Source organism: Sapajus apella, unplaced genomic scaffold (assembly GCF_009761245.1).
Source record: "Sapajus apella isolate SASKATOON/1434 unplaced genomic scaffold, GSC_monkey_1.0 scaffold4, whole genome shotgun sequence".
In the NCBI taxonomy this organism is placed as follows: Eukaryota; Metazoa; Chordata; class Mammalia; order Primates; family Cebidae; genus Sapajus; species Sapajus apella.
In genome coordinates this window covers 34,729,739-34,753,833 of record NW_022436944.1, presented here as the reverse complement: position 1 = coordinate 34,753,833, position 24,095 = coordinate 34,729,739, and the positions used below count along the sequence as shown (strand labels likewise).

Sequence of the window (24,095 nt, the reverse complement as noted above, 5' to 3'; positions counted from 1 at the left end):
AAAAGCGGGGTTGGCAAACTGGCCTGCGATGACCGTATGTTTTCATAAATAAGTTTTATTGGAACAGTCATGCACATTCATTTACATATTGCCCATCTCTACTTTAGAGCTGCAATGGCAGAATAAGTTAGTTCTCTCATGGGCAAGAGAGAACATAATGTCTGCAAACCTAAGATATTTGCTATCCTGTAGGTTGAAAAAAAGTTTTTTTGATCCCTGAAGCTATTAGCAATAATCTGCAGTTCCACAACCTTGCACTCTGGCAAGAATTCTACTAATCCCATCTACTATGATCCAATTGGAAGTGCCTCGGCCATTCGATTACAGTGTTTCAGAAAGAAACCAACTATTACTCCTCCTTCAAGTTATCCTTCACAGCCACTAGAGCAAAATTCCTAAGATGATAATCTAAATCACATAAAATTTGTTCTGCTTTAAAAAAAAAAAAACAAGCAAACAAACTAAACCACAAACTTAGGTGGTTCCCCAGTAATATTTTTAGCTTTAATACATGCTTTTTAAAAAATAACTGGATCCAACCTGACTTCCAAACACTGAAAACTCCTAGTCATAGCACATTATTCCATGAGTCCCTATATAAGCCATCCTTCCATGCCTTTGTTCATTTTGTTCCTTCTGCCTCAAACACCCTTCCTACGACATTGTCTATCTTTCCATTATTGCCATAAAAAAAAAAAAAAAAGTTTTTATTATCAAGTTGCCTCACCTGTAAAAAAAAATTTTTTTTTTTTTTTTTTTTGAAACAAATTCTCACTCTATTGACCAGGCTGGAGTGCAGTAGTGTGATCTTGGCTCACTGCAACCACTCTTCCCAGGTTCAAGCAATTCTCATGCCTTATCCTCCCAAACAGCACCTGCTACCACGCTTGACTAATTTTTTTGTCTTTTTAATAGAGACAAAGTTTCGCTATGTTGGTCAGGCTGGTTTCAAACTCCTGGCCTCAAGCGATCTGTCCACTGTGGCCTCCCAAAGTGCTTGGATTATAGGTATAAGCCACTATGCCCAGCCCAAAATATTTTTTATTTAAAAAAAAAAAAAATCGAAATCCATACTCTAAGTAGAGGTTTTTCCATTAGAACCATTTCCAAATTAAGTTTTCTTTTTTTTTTTTTTCTTCAGGGATATGTTAAGAGTCCTGCAATTTATCCAGCCACTGATGAAGCTGGTTAGAGCTGGCAGGAACTCCAAATTATTCTTGCATACACTGTCCCCCCTGCCTGGCCATGAGCACAGTCAGGCAAGGTCTACGAGTATGCCCTCCAAATTAAGTTTTAACTTTCTCTCTTTATGCTGTAAGAAGTTTAATCGACTTGTATATACATCACTCAAAAAACCAGTAACTGTGTACAGAATGGAGAAAGGACTCCTGACTTAAGTATACAACAAAACCAGGTTACATCTTTAAAATTTAATAAAAAGAAGTGGGGATGGGAAGGTGAAGAAGTTACTGGTTTAAAAATCAGCTTCTGTTATGGTTAAACATTACATCTGAAAACAGGAAAATGGAGATTCACCTGGGTTTCTAGCTAAAATCAAGACTGAGCTGAGCTGAATCACTAAAACACACTAGAGTTATGATGAAATCTTTTAACTGTGATAAAATATTACTGAATATAAAAGCAAAGTATCTATATCAACATCAAAAGAGTATCTGGTAGGATATAATAATCACTTTACTATGCTTTAGATTCAAAATATCCAAATGCTCTTAGTTTTAAACAAACAAAAATTTCCAATAAGCAAAAAAGAACATTTTTTGCCAAAATATATTACATGTATATAAAAGGCTTATTAGCTAGTTGACAGTCTCCCTTAGGATTGGCTTTTAACTCATGATAAACTAATATGGCACAAACATTTTACTCTTTTGCTATAGGTTTCTCCTCATTTCAGCAAACTCACCCAGATGTTACCTACTTACTTGCATTTCCACACAGTATCTCTACTGAAGATCCCTGTGAAGTCTGGGAGTCAATTTTTACCCAATTCAGTGTTGCTGTCTAAACCTACTTGATCAGTGATGAATAGCTGCTGAGCCCTCAAGTCAGTCATGGTGGAATTTTCCAGTTGCTTTGTGTTCCATTCACATATAGTTTAGAAGGTGGCATGGAGTATCAGTAGATCTATAACTCTTTAGGATGAATTTGTGACAGCATGACCTGAAATGCAGGTATATGATTTCTGTCTAAAAATCATAAACCTCTCATCAATATCTGGGGACATGTTTATCAACAAGAGTGCAAGGACTGCGCTGCTTATGGCTTTTCTGACATCAAATCTAGCTCATTCAATAGCACAAAGAGCCAAATGTGCAGTGATTTCTTCAATTTCCCAAATGCACTAAATAAACCCAGAACGCCAAATTTGCTGTCCTGGGCACACTCTGTTCTTCTCAAAAAAGAAAACACAAATGACCAATTCTGCAGATCATGAAAGGACATAAATTTTCTGAAGGTCTTCAGCCATATAACACTCTTCAATAGACTAGAAAGCCATATTGCCATGAGCTATGAATCTACTGTTGTGTATTATTTCTTCATTAGCAGATAAGGGTGAGTTGTGCCACCTGGAAAACTGAGGAATTATTTTTTGGAAACAGATTTTTAGAATTGAAAGAAACCTTAGAAACCATTTAGCCTCAGACCCTACAGGTTAAAAATAATGAAATCTAAATCCCTACAAATTAAGCCACTTGCCCAAAATCAAACCACTGGTAAATGGAAGCATCTGGTCACGCTTTCAACTCAGGTCATAGTGCCTCTTGAGAAACAGATTAGAGGAAAAATATTAAAATATTTTAGCAAATCGGAGAGGCATGAAGCCACTTTGAGGGCATTCTCATTACTCTGTAAATTCCAAATATAGTAGAAAGTATGTGATCTTAAAATTACCTAGAGTGTTTGTAAAGCTACTACTTTGTTACATAAAATATGATTTCTAATACATTAAGGCGGCAAAACTTAATGTATTAGAAAACACCAGAATTGAATTCCTAATAATGTCATGTCTTCTATTCATTTCGAAAGACACTTTTTCTATTCAGGAAAACATGGATCTTTCTTTTTAAAATTTAAACAAATTACAAAGCAGCAACATCAATAATAGTGATAGCAGCCAATACTCCCGAGCATTAACACTTTTTTTATTTTTATTTTACAAAGATTGGCCACGATGGCCAGGCTGGTCTTGAACTCCTGACCTCAGGTGATCCACTCCCTCAGCCTCCCAAAGTGCTAGGATTACAGGCGTGAGCCACCGCGCCCGGCACTCCTGAGCATTTATTATGTGCCAGGCATTGAGCTAAGAGCTTTCTATGCACTGTATTCCATCTTTATAACATGGCTATGAAGTACATTTACAATTCTAGGTCACAGAGCTACTGAAAGGCCATGCTTTTAGCCACCACCCTAGACTGTCTCTTATTAGGCCTTAATTTGGCTGAGATTGAGTAAAAAGATGCTACTTTGTAAATAGGGAGGCAATTATAGATGACCACTAATAAAATTTTTAAAGCACAAAAAAAACAACTAAATATAACTACCAACACACCACTCTCCCAATCAGGCCTCCATTTTGATAAACTGATTTAAGAGGGATTAATTTTTACAAGATTATTTCTGTCTATATTTAATCACTCATCTTGAAAGCTGTTTCACTAATACATTAAAAACATATTGCTTCAATATCTAGTATATAAAGTTACTTTTTAAAAATGAAATAAAATTGAAAATGTATAGGACAGCACAGCAACTGTATCCTGAAGGCAGCACATACCTTCTCCTTCCAGAGTTTACAATAAACATCTACCAGTTAGAACAATGAGCCCGTGGGCAGAGTTTCTGACTGTGTGTAGACATTCTTCCCTGAACAGCGTATAGGGCTAGGCATACAGCCCACAGAGTCTTTACTCTTTTAAGAGCCCACGTGACATTTGAACACCTTTAAGACTTTGATAGGAAACAATACTGCTTTACACATTTTGGTATTTTAATGAAGGAATCCACACTAACTGAATCTTAGTAAAGGTGCTCCAATACCTAATCTCCTCCATTCCACTCCCCTTAATTTTTATTACTAATGATAACATTATCAAGTATTTATCTTTCTGTTTTGAGGCCAAAGGGTAGCAAGAATTTAAAGGGCACCAACAACTTTAAAGTAGTAAGATTATTCCTGAAAACGAGTTGTTTTAATCAGTCCAGACTTGTAGACAAGATTTTTAAAGTATCCTTCTTTCAGAAAGAAAAAAATATTTTAAGTACTTGAAATCTTCTGACTTCAAATTTTAGGTAAATAAATAAATTCCAGATAGCCAGAAGAAATATTACTTTAGGTATACACTGTCATGAATTCAAAGTTTAGCAAGACATCTCGAAGGAAAGGGTCTCTCCATGTCATTATGAATGCATCATTACCATCACTGCCCTTCAAGTCCTTTCAGAGAGATACCTAACACTGCTCCCTAAACAGCAGAATGCATCTTTAGTTTTCTTTTTGTTCTTTGTTTTATTCTTTTCTCATTGCTTCCTTTTTTTTTTTTTTTTTTTACAAGTTATAATAAGCACCACTAGAATTCAACAGAAAAAGAATGGGCTAAACATCCTATGCTGAGGATAGAATCAATAGTCATACCTCAGCTTACTATTTATACATTATCTATAGTTGTTTCCTCTTCAAAACTGAGACTGAAAGAATGGGAAAACGTTAAGACTCTAAACCATCATCTATTAAAAGTTATAATGGAATATAATTGCTACTATAGAACAAGAACATAAACTTTAAAAATGTACCAGGATAGGGGTAAGGACAAAAGACATCATTATACATGCTAGTTTAAAGATTTTATTTGGAATGAATTACATAAATTGCCATATTTTTAAGACTGGGCTTAATTATCTATTGATACTACAATAAAACTATGTAAAATTGTTCTGCTAGGCAGTTTTATTCATCAGATGTAAAAATATTTCCCATACAATCTAAATGAAATTCGTATTCTACCATCCTTTTGATGAAAAACTATTGCTGGTATTAAGAGTAAAAATTAAAATGAATTCTGGTAAATTATATATTCATCTCACACACTAACATGGCACTAGAAAATTTACCTATTCATCTAGAGAATTATAGCAAACATCAGTATATGTAAACACAATGTATCTTTCCTGTAAGCAAGTCTCCTATTGCAATTTTATTTTAAAAGGAACATTTAAAATTGTTTAGTATGTTCTCACTCGTAAGTGGGTGTTAAACAATGAGAACACATGGACACAGGGAGAGGAACATCACATACTGGGGCCTGTCAGGGGGTGGGGCGCTGGAGAGGGACAACGGGGGAGGGGGGCAGGGAGGGACAGCATTAGTAGAAATACCTAATGCAGATGACAGGGTGATGGATGCAGCAAACCACCATGGCATGTTTATACCTATGTAACAAACCTACATGTTCTGCACATGTACCCCAGAACTTAAAGTATAATAATAATTTTTAAAAAATTGTATGTCTTTGAGAAGCTGTTACTGTTGATTACAGGTCACTTTTTAAAAAATTGTCTGCAGACAATTTCACTCCTGAGGTAGACAGGTTCTACTAACACTATTTTCTTGAAATGTAGACAATGTTTGTTCCTTTTAAAAATTTTCTTAGTTATTTCTAAAGCACATTTAACTCAGCAATTAAAGCTAAAGGTATAAGGTAAAAAAACATTGAAATCTAGTACTAAAAATATAAAATTATTACAACATAAGAAAAATACGAAATTAAGAGACCGAGATTTTTTTCTTTTCTAATGAAAAGATAACAAAGTCAATTACTAAACAGACTAGTTTTCAGTTTTATACCAACTAAAATGTAATAAATAGGCCTACTTTTATTGGCAATGTTGTTTTAATTACATTATATTTGTTTGCTTTTAAACAGATGTTTGTATGTTATAATTTGACCAGAGTTAAGGAAAGAAAGGCATTCTGAATTCTGTGCTAGGTAGAGGAGTGAGGAGAAAAAGTGGTTTAACTGATGACCTTCTATTTTCCAGTCCAGTGGTTCTCAATGTGTGTTTCTGGACCAGCAGGATCTATATCATGTGGAAACTTGGTAGAAATGCAAATTCTCAGGCATTAACCCCACACCTACAGAATCAGAAGCTCCATGGGTGGGGCCCACCAATCTGTGCTCAACTAACCCTTCAGGAGAATATAAAGCCCACTCAAGCATGAGAACCACTGCTCCAGCCTGTAAAACCATGTCCTTTCATCACCCCCTTAACCATGTCATTGCACATATTTTTCCCCTAGTGTTCACATTTCTAACAGGATTAATATCCAGAAGATAGAGCCCCAGAGTTCCAAAATGCATCAAGGAAAGAAGATAGAAGAGTTTAAAAAGGAAAAAAAAAAGTTAAACAAATGCATGCACATGTATGTGAACATGTATGCACATATGACAACACAGGGAAGTCAGTGGCAGAGAGAAGAGGCAGCATCAACTGGGACTATATGCAGCTGGAAATACAATGCGGCACTTGGAGGAAATTCAAAACAGCTCCAGATGAGAAGGGCAACGAATCCTATAAATCTACAAGCATTTAAAAGTACCTTACAGCAATAATAACATGTCAGCTACAAGAGCCATAGTTAGTTATCGGTAACATTTAGTAAAAGGTCAAATAAAGTCCAATTCGTTCTCATGTAAGTTGTAAATACCACATGAAGGTATGCATACACATGTAAGGTAAACTCTGTCCCACTGTTAATACAGTAAAAGTTAAACAGAATACTGTATAGTAGCCCATATAATAATAGTGGTGATCTTCTCAAATGGAGGTCCTCACTTCTCCAGAGCTGATGGTCACTAATTTAAATCCCAGGGCTAGTTATTCCCCCAACTCTTATAAACTACTTAATCCTAAAGCTGGTGCCTGGCTTTATACAATCTTGTTTTCTATGAAAATGATCTTACAAAAAACCAAAAAACAAGTTTTCTTCTTTTACTTTACACTTACAAGAAGGTAGCTGAAGTTTTAAAAATCGCTTTTAAGAAGCCAAGGAAACCAAACAGAAGCATTATGAGATGAAAGTATTTACTGAAGCTAGATAGGCATTTGAAAAGCTAGGCTCTAATCCAAGTTAGTCACAAGTCCGGCCACAAGGAAAATGTTAATAAAGGTTTCTGACTTTGCATGGATTCTTAGAATATTCCATTTTTTGTATAAAATACATAACGGAATTCACACATTAACTGTGTTTAAATTAACAAAATTACTATGTGGTATTTTATATGTAATAATTCAAAAAGTAACAAAATAACCTGATTTCCAACACACATACTTCCCCAACTAACCAAATCAAAGCTTTTAAGCTCCAATATTTTGAGTTCTTGCCAAAGGAAAGCAAAACAGAGTTACCAAGGAACCAGTGATTTCGGGGGTTCTTGTAACTAGGAACGAGTACACAATAATCAGGAAGCAGGAAAAAAAAAGGGGGATAGGTTTACAATCTTTCTAAAAAGAAGACCCACCTTACTACCAGTCTATCCCACATTTCATTTCAAAACAGCGAAATGAAGGTTATTAAAGCAGCTAGCAGCTTTTGCAATGGCCTATGTTTGAAACTAGGAAGAATGCATCTTAACTGTGTGAAGAAAAGTGATCCTAGCACTCACCCAGTTTCTTTTGATAAAAGCTGCTCTGGCTCAATCTCTGTGATTATAAACCTATCCCAGAGCACCTGTAAACAACGGCTTATTTGTCAGAGGATCCCAGTCAGAATAATCCCTGCAGCATTATCATGCAACAAAAAGCAGAAAACTGAAGCATCAAGGGAAATGAAATTATCATTTATGTAGAAGAAACAAGATAAATGAACAACAGCTGATATTTGGAGTTTTGTTTAGCCTAGGTCCAATGGATTCCAATAATCTATACTGAACAGTTTCTACATAACAAGAGCCTGGCTATTTCATTCTACAGAGAGGTTACCTAAACAAATATTTGAAAAATGACTTCTTTAAGATGTAAATGTTTTCTAGATATTACATAGCCAGTACTGAACTGACCTAGGCCATTTGACACAAATGGTGAGGTATGAAAAAGCTACAGTACCAAAATAGCGCTACCCAGTCTTAAAATCCCCCAAGTCAGCAATTCTGATAAAGTGACAACTCAATGTTGCTTCTACCAGATTAAACCCTTAAGTGTTAAAAGTTTTTATGGGAGAAGTCTCATTTACACAGTACTGAGAAATCACGTCATGCTACTGAAGAGAAGTAGGGTATGACATTATTTCTTATTCCAACTTCTGATAGGCTTTTTAGAATTACAAAAACCTTTAGCGTTACTTTGGGGAAACCTTAAACACAACAGCCACTGTCACAAATACTATGTTTATAATTTAACTGTTACCTAGAATTAGAAAGAACAACCAATAACTAGACTACACAATAATCTCAAAAGAACTTAATCAGTATTGCTAACGCATTTTTCACCAAACTGTATGTTGTCTTTGGTATTCAAAACAGAATTAGGTCCAACTTCTGAAGAATCTGAATAATGTGACCTTTCCTTTGGCCCTATTTCAAGAAGGATATATCTCAATTTAAAAGCTATAACCTGATGTGAACTCTTTAAATACAAGTAATTTGGCACAATTTAAAATCCAGTATGGTAGGTGGCATTAAAGAGCTGAATTAAGAATGAGAAGTATATTTATCTGTTATTCACTGACTTGAAAGACTGTACTTCTTTCACTTACTCTGTTCTCTCTTAATAGAGGAAAACAAAAGGAAAAGATAACTTGCTATGAGGACCTACGTTTTGGCTGTGACGTCCACATACTGTCCAGGACGAAAATGAGCAGCATAGAGAGGAGTGCCTTATGAAAAGAAAATGAACAATCAATATGAAATTTCACAGCACAGAAACAACTTTATTCAACATAAACTATATTCAGGAAGGCTTCTAGCTATCTGATTTCAAAAACGGTTAAGATGTTCTCTTCTGCAATTAGAAACATCCAAAAAATGAAATTATTCAACAAACGTCTTTTGATTGACGATGGATGGGTCAGAGCAGTATGGCCCAGGACAAGGCACACAGTGCTAGGTTGAAGGCACCAGACCATACCTGACTGACAGACTGGTGCCTTCACAGAGACCTAAAGTGGTGCTATCTCGAAATGAGTGATTCCCATGACAGCACAATGTTCTTGCTGTTAAACACAGAAATCTGATGATTCTTGGTTGTTTTGCTGAATAACAGTATACTGAATTAAGACCTATGTCTTGTTTTCACATAGGGAAAACAAAAACAACTAAAACATGTTGGGGCTTGATGAAATATCTTGTACCCATTGGAGAAACAGGAAACAATTACTTGTACCCAAGTCCCTCATATGCTGGGTAATGATCATGGTATGTATGGCATCTATATAAAACCTCTACATATCAGATTTTGGGTGAACTACTTAGTCATTGTACCAGTAAAATATAGTCCTCCAGTTCACACCTAGATATTTAGAATAAAAAATTGCCTTTATACTCTTTTAATTGTATATAGAAACATTTACAAAACTAGTTGTATGCAAATAAAGTCTTACCTTAAATGTACTTGGGAGATATTATTTAAATTTTGTGATAAATCAAAGTCCTTCATAAGATTGTTTACATAAACTTGAAACTAACATTTATGAGAACTATTTGGCAATTAATTAGCAAACATTTATAGGACACTTACAAATACGTGCAGCTACAAATTCAAGAATGTAAGACATGGCCCCCGACAGCGAGAAATATGTTATCTTGAAGAATAAACATTAACATCTTTAAATAAGATACACTACTTTTTAAAACGACAGAAATCACTGTAGTAGAGAATGTAACTGAAATTTGATTATAGTTATAGTTTATTTAGTATAAGCAATAAAGGGCTGTAGGATTTCAGGGGGGAACCTCCTTTAATTTAGGACCCAACCTGGATTTATATAGGCAGAGAAAAACCTTGAATGAATATAGAGACTTAATCAATCCACATTATCTACATATTATCAAAACATCACACACTATTACCCCATATGAATATATAATTATGATTTGTCAATCAAAAATAGTATTAATTTTTAAAAAAGAAATTAAAAGTGACCTTTTATGAGGCTGAATTGCTGATTTCTGACTCACAAAAAGAATTTTATATGAATCGAGCTACAGCAAAAGTTAATGTGGGCTTAATTTTATCTTTATGATAAACATAAAGAGTTTAAGAAAGTTAGATGTGCTAATACCAACAAGAATATTAAAAAGTGCTTCAGAACTGTCTATACAACCCAATATTTTAGAATTGTCTCTTTATATTTAAAGTATTCCCACTATAAACTATTCTAATATACAATGAATTAAGTTCCTCTACTAATTTTTATATTTGTTTAATTCCCTTTACTTTGCCTTAAAATTGCAAAACCTTAACCTCAAAGAATACTTTTAATTCTACCTTATATCAAGGCTGATCCTCTGTCACACCAATAAGAGCTTACTGCAACTATACTTTACTTCAAGCAGTTCAGTTCAGATATTAAATACCATATCTTAAAACAGCATTCTACTACTATCTTCTTGTCAGAACTCAAGTTCAGAGATCAGGGAGCTTTTCTGAAGTTCAGACATCAAAATGTTGTATTTTGCTAACCACGTGAGCTAATGTAATCATAGGACAAATCTTTACTCTTTGGCATTCCTTGGATTAGGCAAAATACCTTGGAATTTTTAAGTAAGAATCTTTACAATAGGGTGTTATGGTTGGTCCCTTCTGTTGTTATATTTTCTTGAGTTCTTCTATCTAAGCAAGAGCCTGGCTGTTTTTTTAGGAATGTCAGCCTGTGAACAGTAATCTTTGAATTTTAAAAGCTGGTCTATTTCTTTGAGGTGGCTTTTTAAAATGTTAAATTCTCTCTATATTAAAAACCAAAGTGTTCCTCCCTCTTTCACAGAAAGCAAAGAGTTCTCTACAGGTTTTTCTACTTTAAAAAAAAAAAAAAAAGACTTGTTTGCTCCTAGTGATTAAATCAGATATGGTTTGTTTTTTTTTTTAATTTAAAAACAAGTGTTTGACACTTTGCTTTAGTGAAAGGGCTGACATTAAACCAATCTTATATTTGGGTATTTTTACCTCCCTCCTCTCCCTGACCTCAGATTACCTGGTTTAAGTGCAGCATTTTCTGTTATACGAAAGATTTTAACTTTCTGTTTTGGCGGCAATCCAAGTTCTCGGTAAAATTCCAGTATGTGTGTAGGTTTCTAGAGGAAAAGCAGCAGACATAAGTAACACATTGAAAATAAAGGTGGAATTGAATGCATAGAGATCTAAACCAAGTTATTAATACCCCAGAAAATAAATCAAAGCATACCTTATTCCCTAATGAACAAAGGGCACCCAATTCCCCTTGTTTAAGGTAGGTGAGATTTATAGCTATGTTATTACATCTCCGTGAATAATCTTACTACTTAGATTCCAACCATGTACACAGTGTTCAAATATAGTACCCTAGGAAAGACCTCTGTTCTGCAGAAAAATAAAGAGTTGTGCTCATATTTAAATTCCGACTGGAGACTGTCTGTATCAAGAACCTCAACCCTGAAAAATCAACTCTACCTATTCTGCACTTATTCTCAACTGGAAGAAAATATGGTATGTTATATTTAAATGTTATGTCCACAAACTTCAGAATCTCTAATGTGGCCTGGCCAATCTACATATCTCTGGTTAAATCATTTTCACATTCTCTAAGGAAACTATGTCACATCCTTTTCTAAAATCTTCAGCCGTTTCCTCTTCCTCCTTTGAGTTCATCAAGTGAAAGATTAAGAGAACTTCCCCATGCTTTTACCAAATCAAACTGTCTATACCAGCACTCATATATTAATACCCTTATCCTCCCACCCTACTCTAGGTTACACGAGATGCACATGAAGAGATTTTAGAAAATGCCAATGCCAAGGGCACTCTGCTTAGAGTTTGTAACTTCACTGTCTGGTGTGGGGTCCAGGCATTGCTAATTTTCAAGCACCTGACATGATTTCTATGTCAAAATGGGGTTGGAAATCATGCTGCTAGATGAACTATACATACTTTTATTAAAAACACTAATTTCCTTCCCTTCTCACCTATTCAATGGTTTCCTCCTGAAACTGTCCCCACTCTCTTCTAAAGAAATTTTCATTTTCCCCCTTTCTATTGGAACTTTCCTATCACTATATAAACATGTCACAATAATTCACATATTAAAACAAACTTTTTCTTGACCATATATTCTTTAGCTAATTTTTCTGCTCCCCCTTACAGCAAAGCTCCTTGAAAGGCTTGATGAATCTACTCTCTCCTCCCATTCTGTGAACCCAGTTTAATCAGGCGCTTTCAGCCCCTAGCACTCAATGGAAAGTGCTTGTCATCCACCAAGGATCTCCACATGGTCAACCACACTGGTTGATACTCACTTTACTGAATCTAACAGCAATGCTTATAACACAGGTCACCCACTATCTCTATGTAAGGCTTTCTCTTGGCTTCCAGTTACCACTCTCTCAGTTCTCACATATGTGAATATCCCCACATTTCTAACTTCAATTCCAAATTCTACTTTGAACTATAATTCATATGTCCAACTGCCAAGTCATTATCTCCACTTCAATGTCATATAGAAACTTAAGCTTAACGTGTCTAAAACTGAACTCAACTCCCTTCACCAAGCCTGCCCTTCCCTGGCCTTCCAAATTTCAATAAAAAAGGCAACTCCATAATGCTTCTGTTTAGGACAAAAATTTTGTAGTCACCCTTGATTCTTTTCTTCTTCACATTCCACGTCCCATTCGTCAGCAATTCCTCCAGATTATTTAAAAATACAGTCCACACCAACCACTTACCATCCCACCCAATGTCAACCCTCATCCACTGTCTTCCACCTGGATTATTTAAACAGCCTCCTAACTGGTCTCCAAACTTCCAAACTCCTGACTCTCTAGACTGTTCTCAATTCACAGGCTGGCATTATCATTTTAAAACCTGAGTGGTATCATATTTATACAGTGGCTTCTACCTCTTGCAGAATCAAGTCCTAAGTCCTTACCATGATTTAAAAGGTTCTACACAATCTGACCTCATCTTTTACTCTACTCCTGAATCACCCTGCTTTAGAAAAAATGCACTCCCTTATTGGCCCAAAAACATATCAAACACCAGCCTCAAGACCTTTGCACATCCTATTGCCTCTGCCTAGAATGCTTTTCTGCCGTGTTTTTGCATGACTAGCTCCCAAACGTATTCAGGTATCCATCAAAATATCAACTTACCTTATCTAATTACTCAATCTGAAATAGCACCATTTTTTGTCACTTATCCCCTCAGACTTATTATTTTATTAAAGCATATTATTAATATCAGTTTTTTAAGCATGCCAGGAAACTTCTGAGAAAAGTCCTTTACATTTTTAGCACTACTCTCCAAGGCATTTATCTCCATGTGTCATGATAGACATTTTTTACTGTTTCTATGTCTTCAATGACAGCAGTGCCCAACCTTTTTGGTACCAGGGACTGGTTTCATGGAAGACAATTTATCCACAGACCAGTGGAGACAGCAAGAAAAGTAGTTTCAGAATGAAACTGTTCCACCTCAGATTATCAGGCATTAGAGTCTCATAAAGAGCATGCAACCTAGATCCCTTGCATGCACAGTTCACAGGAGGGCTCACGGTCCCATGAGAATCTAACGCTGCCACTGATCTGACAGGAGGTAGAGCTCAGGTATTAATGAATGCTCACTCATCTGCCGTTCACTTCCTGCTGTGCAGTCTCCTGTTCCTAACAGGCCACAAAGCAGTCTGCAGCCCAGGGGTTGGGGACTCCTGTTCTATGCAACAGCCTCCCCATTTCACCCCCAAACGTACCCAAATGTAAGCTTCCTGAAAGCAAAGACTTGCTTTAGTTGCTGCTATATCCCCAGCTCCGGGTAGATCCTGCTGTCTGCTCTCCACCCCTGCTATTGTAAATGTCACTACAACCAGCATCATTAAAAACAAAACCTATGGACATCTTATTATAATTCCTGTGTCTTCCCTCCATCTTAACTCTTACGACTTGATATATATAGATTGCTATAGGACTTGACAAAAAAGTTATATCCCTTTATATTTTCCTGATGTGAAGAGTGCCTCTTTCATCACAATGTAACTAACATAGGTATATCTATTTTCCTGCTCTTCCTTCTCTCTCAGCTGTCTAACCATAAAGAAACTGCAGGCCCCCAGTGGCTACGGTACTCTATGTATGCTTACCTGTATCTATCTGCACCGCTCTCTTCAGCTGTGATTTCCTCCCTACCCTGCATCTCCAAAGCTTCAAAGTTGAGGAAGACAGAACAGTAGGTAGATATACCTGTGTTGGTTTTATTCTGGTGAAAGAGGCACTCTCCACATTGGGAAATATAAACACGTCTTTGGTACTAAATTCAGTTATATTTCCTATCCAGACCCCTCTCTGAGCAGCCTTACCAGAGCACATTGCTCCTTTGTCTATAACAACACTAGACACTGAATATATCTCAATTATTGTCCATATCACAAATACTTATCTACTCACATGTTGGTCAGCATGCTGACCTGTGAGCACCTGGATAGTAGAGGCTGTTTTGTATTCATCTGTGTCTCTAGCTTTATAGCTAAGCACAGTAGCAGAGACGAACGGTTAAAAAAAAAAAAAAAAAGAAAGAAAGAAGATAAAGGACAGGCATCCATCTGGGTATAAAGTTTGTCTAACTCGTCCCACTCTTCTATTTTGCTGCATCAGTTCTGGGAACACGATATTACTGTTTGTGGTCTCTATCTTCAGGTCTAGTTACTGCAAAATTATAGGCCTAAAATATGTATCATGACTTCCTCTGAGGATGAACAAATCGGCAAGAAGCTAAACTATTATAAAACAACAGCTACTCATAATTTTAAAGCAAGAATAGCAACAACTGAACAACCCTAACTAACTCAAGGTGACACTGATAATAACAAACTGTCCTCCCCTCAAATTCCAATGGAGTGCTTGCATGGTCAGACTTGTTTGTAGAACATGTGAATATTCAGTAAACTTTACTTACTTGCTCAGTTTAAAATGTAAACCATTAGTACCCCTTTATAACTTACTCAGTTGCCTATAGGTGACAAGAAATTGGGTGGCATTGGACTATAAGCACAGAACTTTAATTTTTGTATCAGTCTACAACTTCATAAGAATCTTCCTGGAGCTCTCCAGTGGAGCCATACAACAAATGCCAAGAAGCTCTACTTTGATGTCCACTGAAGACTATTTTACACATCATAGAGTTCTCCCAAGAAGCTAACTTTTCCTCCACCAGAATGATAACACAAATTCATTCCAATCATTCTCTATGGTTTTACTTCCCACATGCTGAAATCTAACACTAACACCCAACACCACTATTACCAAGTCCCCTGCTTTTCATCTTCAATCACACTCACTTCTGCAACAACAGCAAACACAAAATTTTCATTTAACAGTATGGATCCTTGAAATTATTTTCCTGATGTATCAAATTCAGATTTATTAAATTTTTGAATAGACTTCAAGTTTATTTTTGACATTCACATATTCCACATGATTTTAAAAGCATATTATTATTTTGTTAATGCCAAGTTTAAGCATATCTGGAGGCTTCTGAGAAAAATCCTTTACTTTTTTAGTAATACAAAACAGACTATATAAACATCTCAACCTAAGTAACTTTTTAGACTAAACCATAAATAGAACCAAGGTGAAATATACTTCTTAATTATCATCCAATTTCACTAATAGTACTTTTTTCTTTTAAAATCAAAATATTATAAAACTAATTAGGTCTCAGTCAGGAGGAAAACCAAATGCTCAAGCAGAGTTAAAGCCAGAGGCAGTGCAAAAGACTTTTTTTTTCTTTTTCAAGCTTCTAAATACGTAAATGATTTCAAAAGGCAATTTAAAAGACTGACAGTATTGTCACACTTGGATAATCCCATCTATGAGGTTGCATTCTTTTCCCCCACTTCAAAGTTCTCTGCAATTATCCTTACCACAATGAAAATGCCTCTGCTCCTAAGACGAATTGATTTAATCAATGTTTAGGGCCACTTGACTTACTCATTCGAAAACACTATGTACCACATCAGTTTCTATTTATAATAAGGTACAAAATAAAAAAGGCAACGTAGTCTAATCTCTTGGAGGCATAAATTCTTTACGGATTAAAAAAAAAAAAAAAAGGCTCTAATGCTATCATAAAAAAACTGATTATCTCCAAATGTTGATATATGAAATTTTATATTCATAGGTCTTCATTTTTTAAAAAATCCTCTATAATCAATCTATTTGCATTTTCTCTAAGAGCTATAATATGGAAGTCTGTATACTTTTAGTTTCAAAAATCTTTTTCATTTTCAAACAAAAATGCTTTACTTACAAAGTAAAGCTTTATTTTCACATTTCATTCTGAATAAAGGTCAGTTTATAGACAAGGCTTTTTCTTGATATTGTAATAAATGTTATCTGGACGCAGAAATTTTATATCTTGAAGAAATCACACAAGAAGGGCCTTTGCAGTACTTTCTATGCTAGAGAAGTGAAATTTATGTAAATTAAGTGGGTCAAAATCCACTGCAACATTAGAACACAACATCCAAATCACCCTGCTGTGCTATATAACCACTGAAGAGAATAAAGCTATCATAAGCTAAAGAGAAAATGTATGAACAGCTTCAAACATGAAAATGCAGTACCTAACATTTCTATAATTTTTAAATTATTACTAAGTTATAGTAATACTTTAAGTATTTTCATAAAATTTTGATTATAACACATCTTCATCACTAAGTAAAATACAGTAAACTGAGCTCCCATGTACTTTTTTCCCCCAGAGTTGTTCTTGAGAATTAAAATCTTCAGAGTACCAATGTGAGACTTTCAGAGCTGAAAGATAATTTAGAGACCATCAAGTCCTATTCTCTTTTTTTATGAGTAAGAAAATAGATGTTCAAAAGGTGAGTAAAGGGGATTTAAAGGTAGAAATCAGGATTAGAACTTAACTCCTCTGATCCCACATCACTCGTTTTCTCACCACCTCATATTTCAGAGGGAGCAATCTTTACAGACCTGCTGGGAATGGATTACCCTAGCATGCCTGATTTAGAAATATCAAGGTAATGATGTCAACCATTTACAAAGCTGGTAATGAAAATGAAGATGATGACGCTAGTCATTACAAAAACACAGAAGTACAATCAATTAGAAAACAGTGGCATCTATCAAACCAAAGAATCATTCATATGAAGGCTGGTACATATTAACACATTTTTAAAAAGTCAAACACTTGATTTTTTTTTAAAGTTCCCATAACTATCTCATTGTACTTTACAATTACTAGGAAGTTATTTGAAACCTAAGTTTGTTAGTCAATAAACTGTCAAGAATGGCAGGATAGATATCACTATAAAGTTTTAAAGAAAAATAAATGGACTATACTACCATAATATTCAAAATAGCTAACTTCTCTAACACGAAACAAAATAAACCATGTCACAGATTCCAATGACTTCCACCACCACTCATTGACCAATCAATATTTCTCACCATTTATAAAACTATAATTTCCTGTGAACACCTCAAACATCTCTGTCCTCCAAAGCTTCCCTTTCCTTGTTCCTATCCCAGGGTATGGCATCGGCATTGACCTAGCTGGATCCTCCCACCCATTCCTTTCCAATCCCTGCACCTTCCATTCTCAATGCAACTGCCTTGCTTCTTCTAAAGGCTCTTATCAACTCTCCCCTGGTCTCTTAAAACAATCTCCTAAAAAGCCTTCCCTCCTACCAGATTTTTAAAATTTTAGTTAATTAATTTAACAATCTGAACAACTTACTGACCTAGTTAAAGAATTTAGAAAGCTCCTCAAAGTCTACAAGATGAAATCTGAACTCCTTCACACACCACCTTGATAGCTGCAGCTTCATGACCCTACCCCCACTGGCCCAGGCCTGCACACTAAAACGTGGCCACATCACACTTCTCTTCCCAAACACACATGCTCTTGCATGTTGTCTCTGCTTTTGCAGAGGCCATTCTCTCTGGCATGCCTGTAACACCCATTTTCCTTTCTGTTCTTCTTGTGAAACCTCCTGGGCTTTTCCCTAGCAGAACTGGCTATCTCCGGTTCTGTGCTCCTTGGATTTACAGTATTGTACTGGGATGGCTGGTTTATTTCCTCACTAGCCTATGAGCTCCCAGTGGGAGATATCAAGACGCAGTTAAGTAAGGCTCTGGAGTCTGTCACTCTGCCTCTTCTTACCACCGGGTGACTTTGAATGAGTTTGTTAACTGTGTTAGCCTCAGAGGCTGAAAACTTTCATAAGGTAACAAATGAAAAAGGTCTAATGCTTATGCACCTGGCATGTAATAAATGTTCAATAAAACTTAACTATGATAAGAAAGTAGAGTAGTCAGTAGGCACACAATAACAACCTGATAGTTTTGACAGTCAGAGAGTATGGGTTGTATCCTAATTTCTGCCATGTTCATTTCATAAACCATTTACAATGAAAAACATAAGCAACGTGTTCTAGTAAACTGAAAGATGTTTAGTGAAAACCATCAACATATAAAGAAAGATTTTCTGGTTTTAGTTATTCAATACAGGATACTCAATGGGCAGCTTTTCCAAACTCAAAACTACAAACTCGGTACTCTCCTTAGGAAAAAAATGCTTGACTAAAAAATCTGATGTGGGTTCTTACACAGCTTTCTCCCAAAAACTGAAAGCTCCTTCTAGAATACACAAAATTAATTTCCACATGCTCTTTGTGTCAAGCATTAAGACAATTTTCCGTAGGAAGAAAGTGAAATGAAACATAAAACAGTAACAAAATAACCAAATCTATTGAGTGTCTATTATATTCCAGGCACATCTGAAAAACGTAATTTAATCCTTGTGACAAACCTATTAGGGAAGTAGTATTTTTATTCCCATTGTACAGATATACAAACACTACAGCTTTGAGAGGTAAAATTACCTCTTCCAGATACAGGAAGAGGTACTAGAACAAACTCAAAAGTCTCCCAGACTCCTGGGCAAAATGGCTTGGCCAGACTGCCTCCCCCAAATACACAATTTACCTCACAAACAAATGCAAGTTTGTGGCTGTGGAACAATCTCAAAACATAAACTCATCCAGATTTGAAACTAATGAAAAATGCAGTATTCTAGCTATGAAAATACATCCTTACACGAAAACGTGATACGGTTTTTCCTCCAACAGACAGGGCTGCCATTTTTCCATCATGGTTTTCCTTTGAAGTATATTTTAGGACATGACAGTCTTGTACCTAAAAATAAATAAATAAATAAATAAACAAACAAACAAAGCATGTGCCAATATATATTTTAACATTGCAAACCAGCCACATTGAGACCTTAGGACAAACAGGAATTCCCTACAGTTACTTACCTCATCTTTCCTCTAACACCAACCACAATCTTAAAAACATAAACCTTTAAACGAAATGATTAAATACAACATACAGAAAAGAACATAAATATATGACAAAATGAGTATAAACAAAATGTACATGTAACCACTACTCAGTTCAAGAATTAAAATCCCAAAAGCCTGTGTGTGTCTCTTCCCAATCACCAACTCATGTTTTTATCCCAGAGCAGGAGTTCTCAAAGTATGGTCACTAGACAAGCAGTGTTAGGATCCCCTAATAAAGATGCAGATTCTTAGGCCTCAATCCAGACCTAATGAATCAGAATCTTTGTGTTTTAGAAGACCTCTAAGTGATTCTGAGGTTCTCTAAAGTTTGAGAAGCACTGCCCTAGAAATAACTCTTGACATTTATGTAACCATTTACTTTTTTTTTAATAATTACTATATGTGAAAGTATTGCTTAATAATAAATTTAGAGTTGTCTGCTTTAAACTTTATGTAAATGGAATCAGATTTTACCTACTCTTCCATGTCTTACTTCATTCAACCTATTTGTAAGGTTCATCTATACTGTGTGTAGCTCTATTCTGTTCATTTTCATTGTTGTACAGCATTCCACTATGTGATATAACATGATTTGTTTATCTGTTCCACTGTGTACAGACACTTGGGTTATTTCCAGTTTGTTGGGATTAAGCGTGATGCTACTGTTCAAGTTTTCTAGTAATACTTTGGGAGTGGAACTGCTAGACTACAAAGCTTACCTGTCTCAATTTTGCCACATAATGCTAAAGTGTTTTCCAAAATGGTTTTGTAACAATTTACAATCTCACCAGCCATTCCTGAAAGCACCCCCAGTTTCTTCAGAGTTCACAAAACTATTGTCTCATACTTGATCATTGAGAGCCAACAATAACTTGCAAAGGGTCTACAGATTCTTTGTGCCTTATCAGCACTCCAAAGCACTTAGGTGCATGAGCTCTTACTTTAAGAATCATCACCTGTATCATTACTTGCCTAAGACTAAGCTCCAAGGATCAACTGAGTTGTTCAAAGTGATTTGGGAAGTGACAATCTCTTATCAGTGATCTTTCTACAACAACAATAACCACCACAATAATAAAGACAATATTAGCCAATATTTAGTGGACACTTAACATTGTTTCAAGGGCTTGACATTTATCATCTTGTGCAATCTATACAACAACCTTTTGAGGTAGGTCATAATTATTTCTTTTACAGAATAGAGTATCTTTTACAGATGAGGCGCAGTATTCTAAGGAACACAGCCAGCAAGTGGCAAAATCAGGGCTGCAGCTCAGGTAATCTGGTCTCAGGACTCACATTCTTATCTGTTATATTATAGCTTATTTTAGTGAACAAAATACAGCTTCACCAGACAAGAGTATTATATTCTTTTAGCAAAAAGATCAAAACTGTAATTTGGAGTTGAAAGAACTCCATAAAATAAAATAAAATGGGAGTGAGATTTTTTCCTACTATGAAGTAAACAAGTGGATCTGTAAAAAGTTGGTTATACTTAAAAAACAAAAAAAAAACAAAAAATTCATTGCTCCAGTTATCCCAACACCAGTATCAGAAGGTCATTACTCAGGCAAGGGTCAGAACATTCCTAAAGTCATCATAAGTTCTATAATACTATTTATGTTCAACATTACCCCTTTCTTCACCATACAGTTCCATGTTTCAGGATACAAATACTTGTTTAGGTTTACACAAACAGATCTTGGAACACACAGATATCCCTTATGTCTTCTATTTCTTTCTTACCTGAAGTAAGGTGACCACATGCCTCTGACCATCCTTAGTCCACAAAGGCATCATGCCCAGCTTCACGGCAACAAGGCCAACTCTAAAAGAACCTGGCAATTAAAACCAAAGCAATGTAAACAAAAGCTTTTTCAACATTTGCTAACATGATGAAATCGTTTTTCCTAAAACAGGTTTCACTATGAAGAGCAGGCATGTAAGAAATACGCTAATATATTCACAGAGTAAAATAGGACTGTTCTTTACAGATGTGCCTTCAGCCAAGCCTGGCATGACACTGGTACTCAACAAATATTTGTAAAATGAACAAATATAAATGTATGAAATAAAGAAAATAGATAAGTTAGAAATAATGGCATTCATACAGGGCATGATAAATTCATCACTTTGCTTTCCTAATATCAATTCTTACCCAACTTTATTCATTGGAAAACATCTACCACTCAAACTCTAAGAAGACAGCTGAGGCTATAGAGATGCCACAACTGGTCATATATTGCTAAAATGTCAGTCTACAACAAGACATTTAGATTTCTTGCATAAATTGGTAAAGTTGCCCAAGAAGTTTTGTTAAGTATCCAATTCAACTGCCACAATAAACCCTAACCAGGGACCACACACTCAGTAGAAAAGGCCTTATTCTTCTGGGTCTGGCCACACATGGATTTAGCGACCTACTGGACACAAAGAGCGGATTCAGGGGTTATGCTTGCCCAAACTACAGTGCTAGAGCATCCCAACTGAACATCCAAGCAATGTATTACAATTTTTTTTTTGAGACAGTCTTGTTCTGTCGCAAGGCACCAGGCTGGAGTGCAGTGGCGCGATCTCCGCTCATTGCAACCTCCGCCTCCCAAGTTCAAGCAATTCTCCTGCCTCAGCTTCCCGAGTAGCTGGGACTACAGACGTGCGCCATCACATCCAGCTAATTTTTTATATTTTAGTAGAGACGGGGAATGCATTACAATTTACATCATACTCTTCCAGCCTTTCTTTCCTGACTTATATTCTTTTTAGCTGAGGTAAACAAGAGAATGTATGCAGAATGATTCTCCTTTCACCTATAAAACAGCTTCTCAAGGAGGTCTTTATTAATTACCAGACATTCACTAAAACTAGACTAGGAAGTTGGAAATAAACTTGCAAAAACAAACCACAATAAAACAGACATAGCACATGAAAAATAAATTCAAAAAATGATAAATTTATAAAGCAGTTACTAGATTTTAAATGTGTCCAGCCACACAATAGTTAGGAAATGAGAGCTCATCAAATACAAAATATTCACCTGGTTCCCAAGGATGTATAGGCCATGGTTCATCTTTCAGAGGACATAGTTTACTTGCTAACTGGGCTTTATCTTCATCAGAGACCAACTGCTTAATGAATGGGACATTTTCTTCAGAAAGATGCTCATCCCACCAAGTAACACTCTTTCCATGCAGACTTCTAACAAAAAGCCAGATTTGTGTTCTATAAAAAGGAAAAAGAAAAAAAAAAAAAATAACCAAACCACAATTTAAAAGCTTCCTCCATTTAATACAGAAAAGAGAAGTCACAAATTGGGAAGTGTAGTCAGGGCCTTAGGAAAGGGCTTGGATTCTGCACACCTTTTTTCCATCCCTCCAAACTCTCCCTCACCGCCCCCCGACTCCCAACATTCCTTCTGATAAGGCTCACATTTAAACGGTTAGCGGTTACCCTGGAGAAAAAAACTTTTCTCCTCGCAGATAAACAGATGCCCCCCTCCACTTCTGCCGAAAAACCCAGTCCTACCTATAGAAATGAGAAGCCACTAACCCATGTGAACACGTACCTAATAGTTTTACACTCAGTGGAGGTGGCAGAATGTGGCATACTGATCTTGTATAGTAAGCTCACCTCCTCCCTGCAATGACATGGCCTACGTTCAAAGAAGTGAAGAAACTGGGTGTGCAAAGTTAAAAGATACAAAAAAGGCATAACCTACGAACAGGTGAACGTACCAAGAAAGACCTTAGTGGGTGGAGGTCAGGAAGAAGGGGTTTATTTACTTCTTGCATGAAGGGTAAAAACAGAAGTAAAGCTTTCTGCAGTCTACGCTCCTTTTGTAGTTAGGTAAATTTAGGTTAGACTCCCAAGATTCCACTTATTAGTTAAGTAGCTTTGGGCGAATTAACTCCCCTCTCTAACCTTCAGTTTTATCTGTAAACCTTAGTTTGCAGACGTGAGGCTACATGAGATAAGGTATCTAATACACATAGCAGGGGGCTTAGTGCCTAGCAAACACTCACTAATTGGAAGATATAATTGCTACTAATAGCATTTGCTGCTAGTGGCTGGCTCATAAGCGTTTTTTTTTAAAATCACCACTTAAATCCCTTAGAACGTGCTTCCTTAGATTAGCGGCCCTTATTCCTCGGTGTCCCACGTCTGAACAGAGCCCCTTCCTCCTCCACCCAACGGAGGCCCAACTGCACCAGGCCATTCCACTGCTCCAGGACGCGGCTGTGCACGTAGAGACTCTCACACACCTTCCTACCTGTTTCCCGGGCCTAGAGCAGCACCCAGGCCGTCCCTGACTCGACCCAACACTTGGGCGCCGACCTGCGTTAACAGCCTCCAACCCGGCATGGATTAGCCGAGGAGGACGACTTCCAGGCGCCCAGCCGCTTTGCTTTCAGGGCGTCCACACACCACCGCCACGCGGACGCAGCGGACGCAGTCCCGGGAGTCGTCGCAATGGCAGCCAGCAAATGCCCTCTGCGACGGAAAGAAAGCCTCCGGACCCACTTCCGGTCCATCT

General features: G+C 36.4%; 1 protein-coding gene, 1 long non-coding RNA gene and 1 other non-coding gene across 5 annotated transcripts in view; all 3 read right to left on the bottom strand.

Annotated features, from left to right (window-relative positions):
• Positions 1-24,095, bottom strand: part of MRPL3 (mitochondrial ribosomal protein L3) — a 40,242-nt gene extending 16,147 nt beyond the window's left edge. The window contains exons 1-6 of one of the 3 annotated variants that reach the window (XM_032266683.1): positions 23,832-24,095; positions 22,599-22,783; positions 21,311-21,402; positions 19,317-19,415; positions 11,204-11,303; positions 8,830-8,890 (exon numbers count right to left, since the gene is read on the bottom strand). In XM_032266683.1, the coding sequence (XP_032122574.1) occupies positions 8,830-8,890; positions 11,204-11,303; positions 19,317-19,415; positions 21,311-21,402; positions 22,599-22,783; positions 23,832-23,923 (629 nt within the window). In that variant the 5' untranslated portion in view covers positions 23,924-24,095. Of the gene's footprint in view, positions 1-8,829; positions 8,891-11,203; positions 11,304-19,316; positions 19,416-21,310; positions 21,403-22,598; positions 22,784-23,823 lie in introns of all 3 variants that reach the window. The other 2 variants (XM_032266698.1, XM_032266690.1) reach the window with 2 other exon arrangements.
• On the bottom strand, positions 1,141-5,261 carry LOC116542051. Its single transcript, XR_004265049.1, has 2 exons — positions 3,291-5,261; positions 1,141-3,142 (listed from the first exon to the last, which is right to left on the bottom strand). It is a non-coding gene; the product is annotated as an uncharacterized LOC116542051 (long non-coding RNA).
• Positions 1,144-1,280, bottom strand: LOC116544965. Its single transcript, XR_004266117.1, has one exon. It is a non-coding gene; the product is annotated as a small nucleolar RNA SNORA58 (small nucleolar RNA).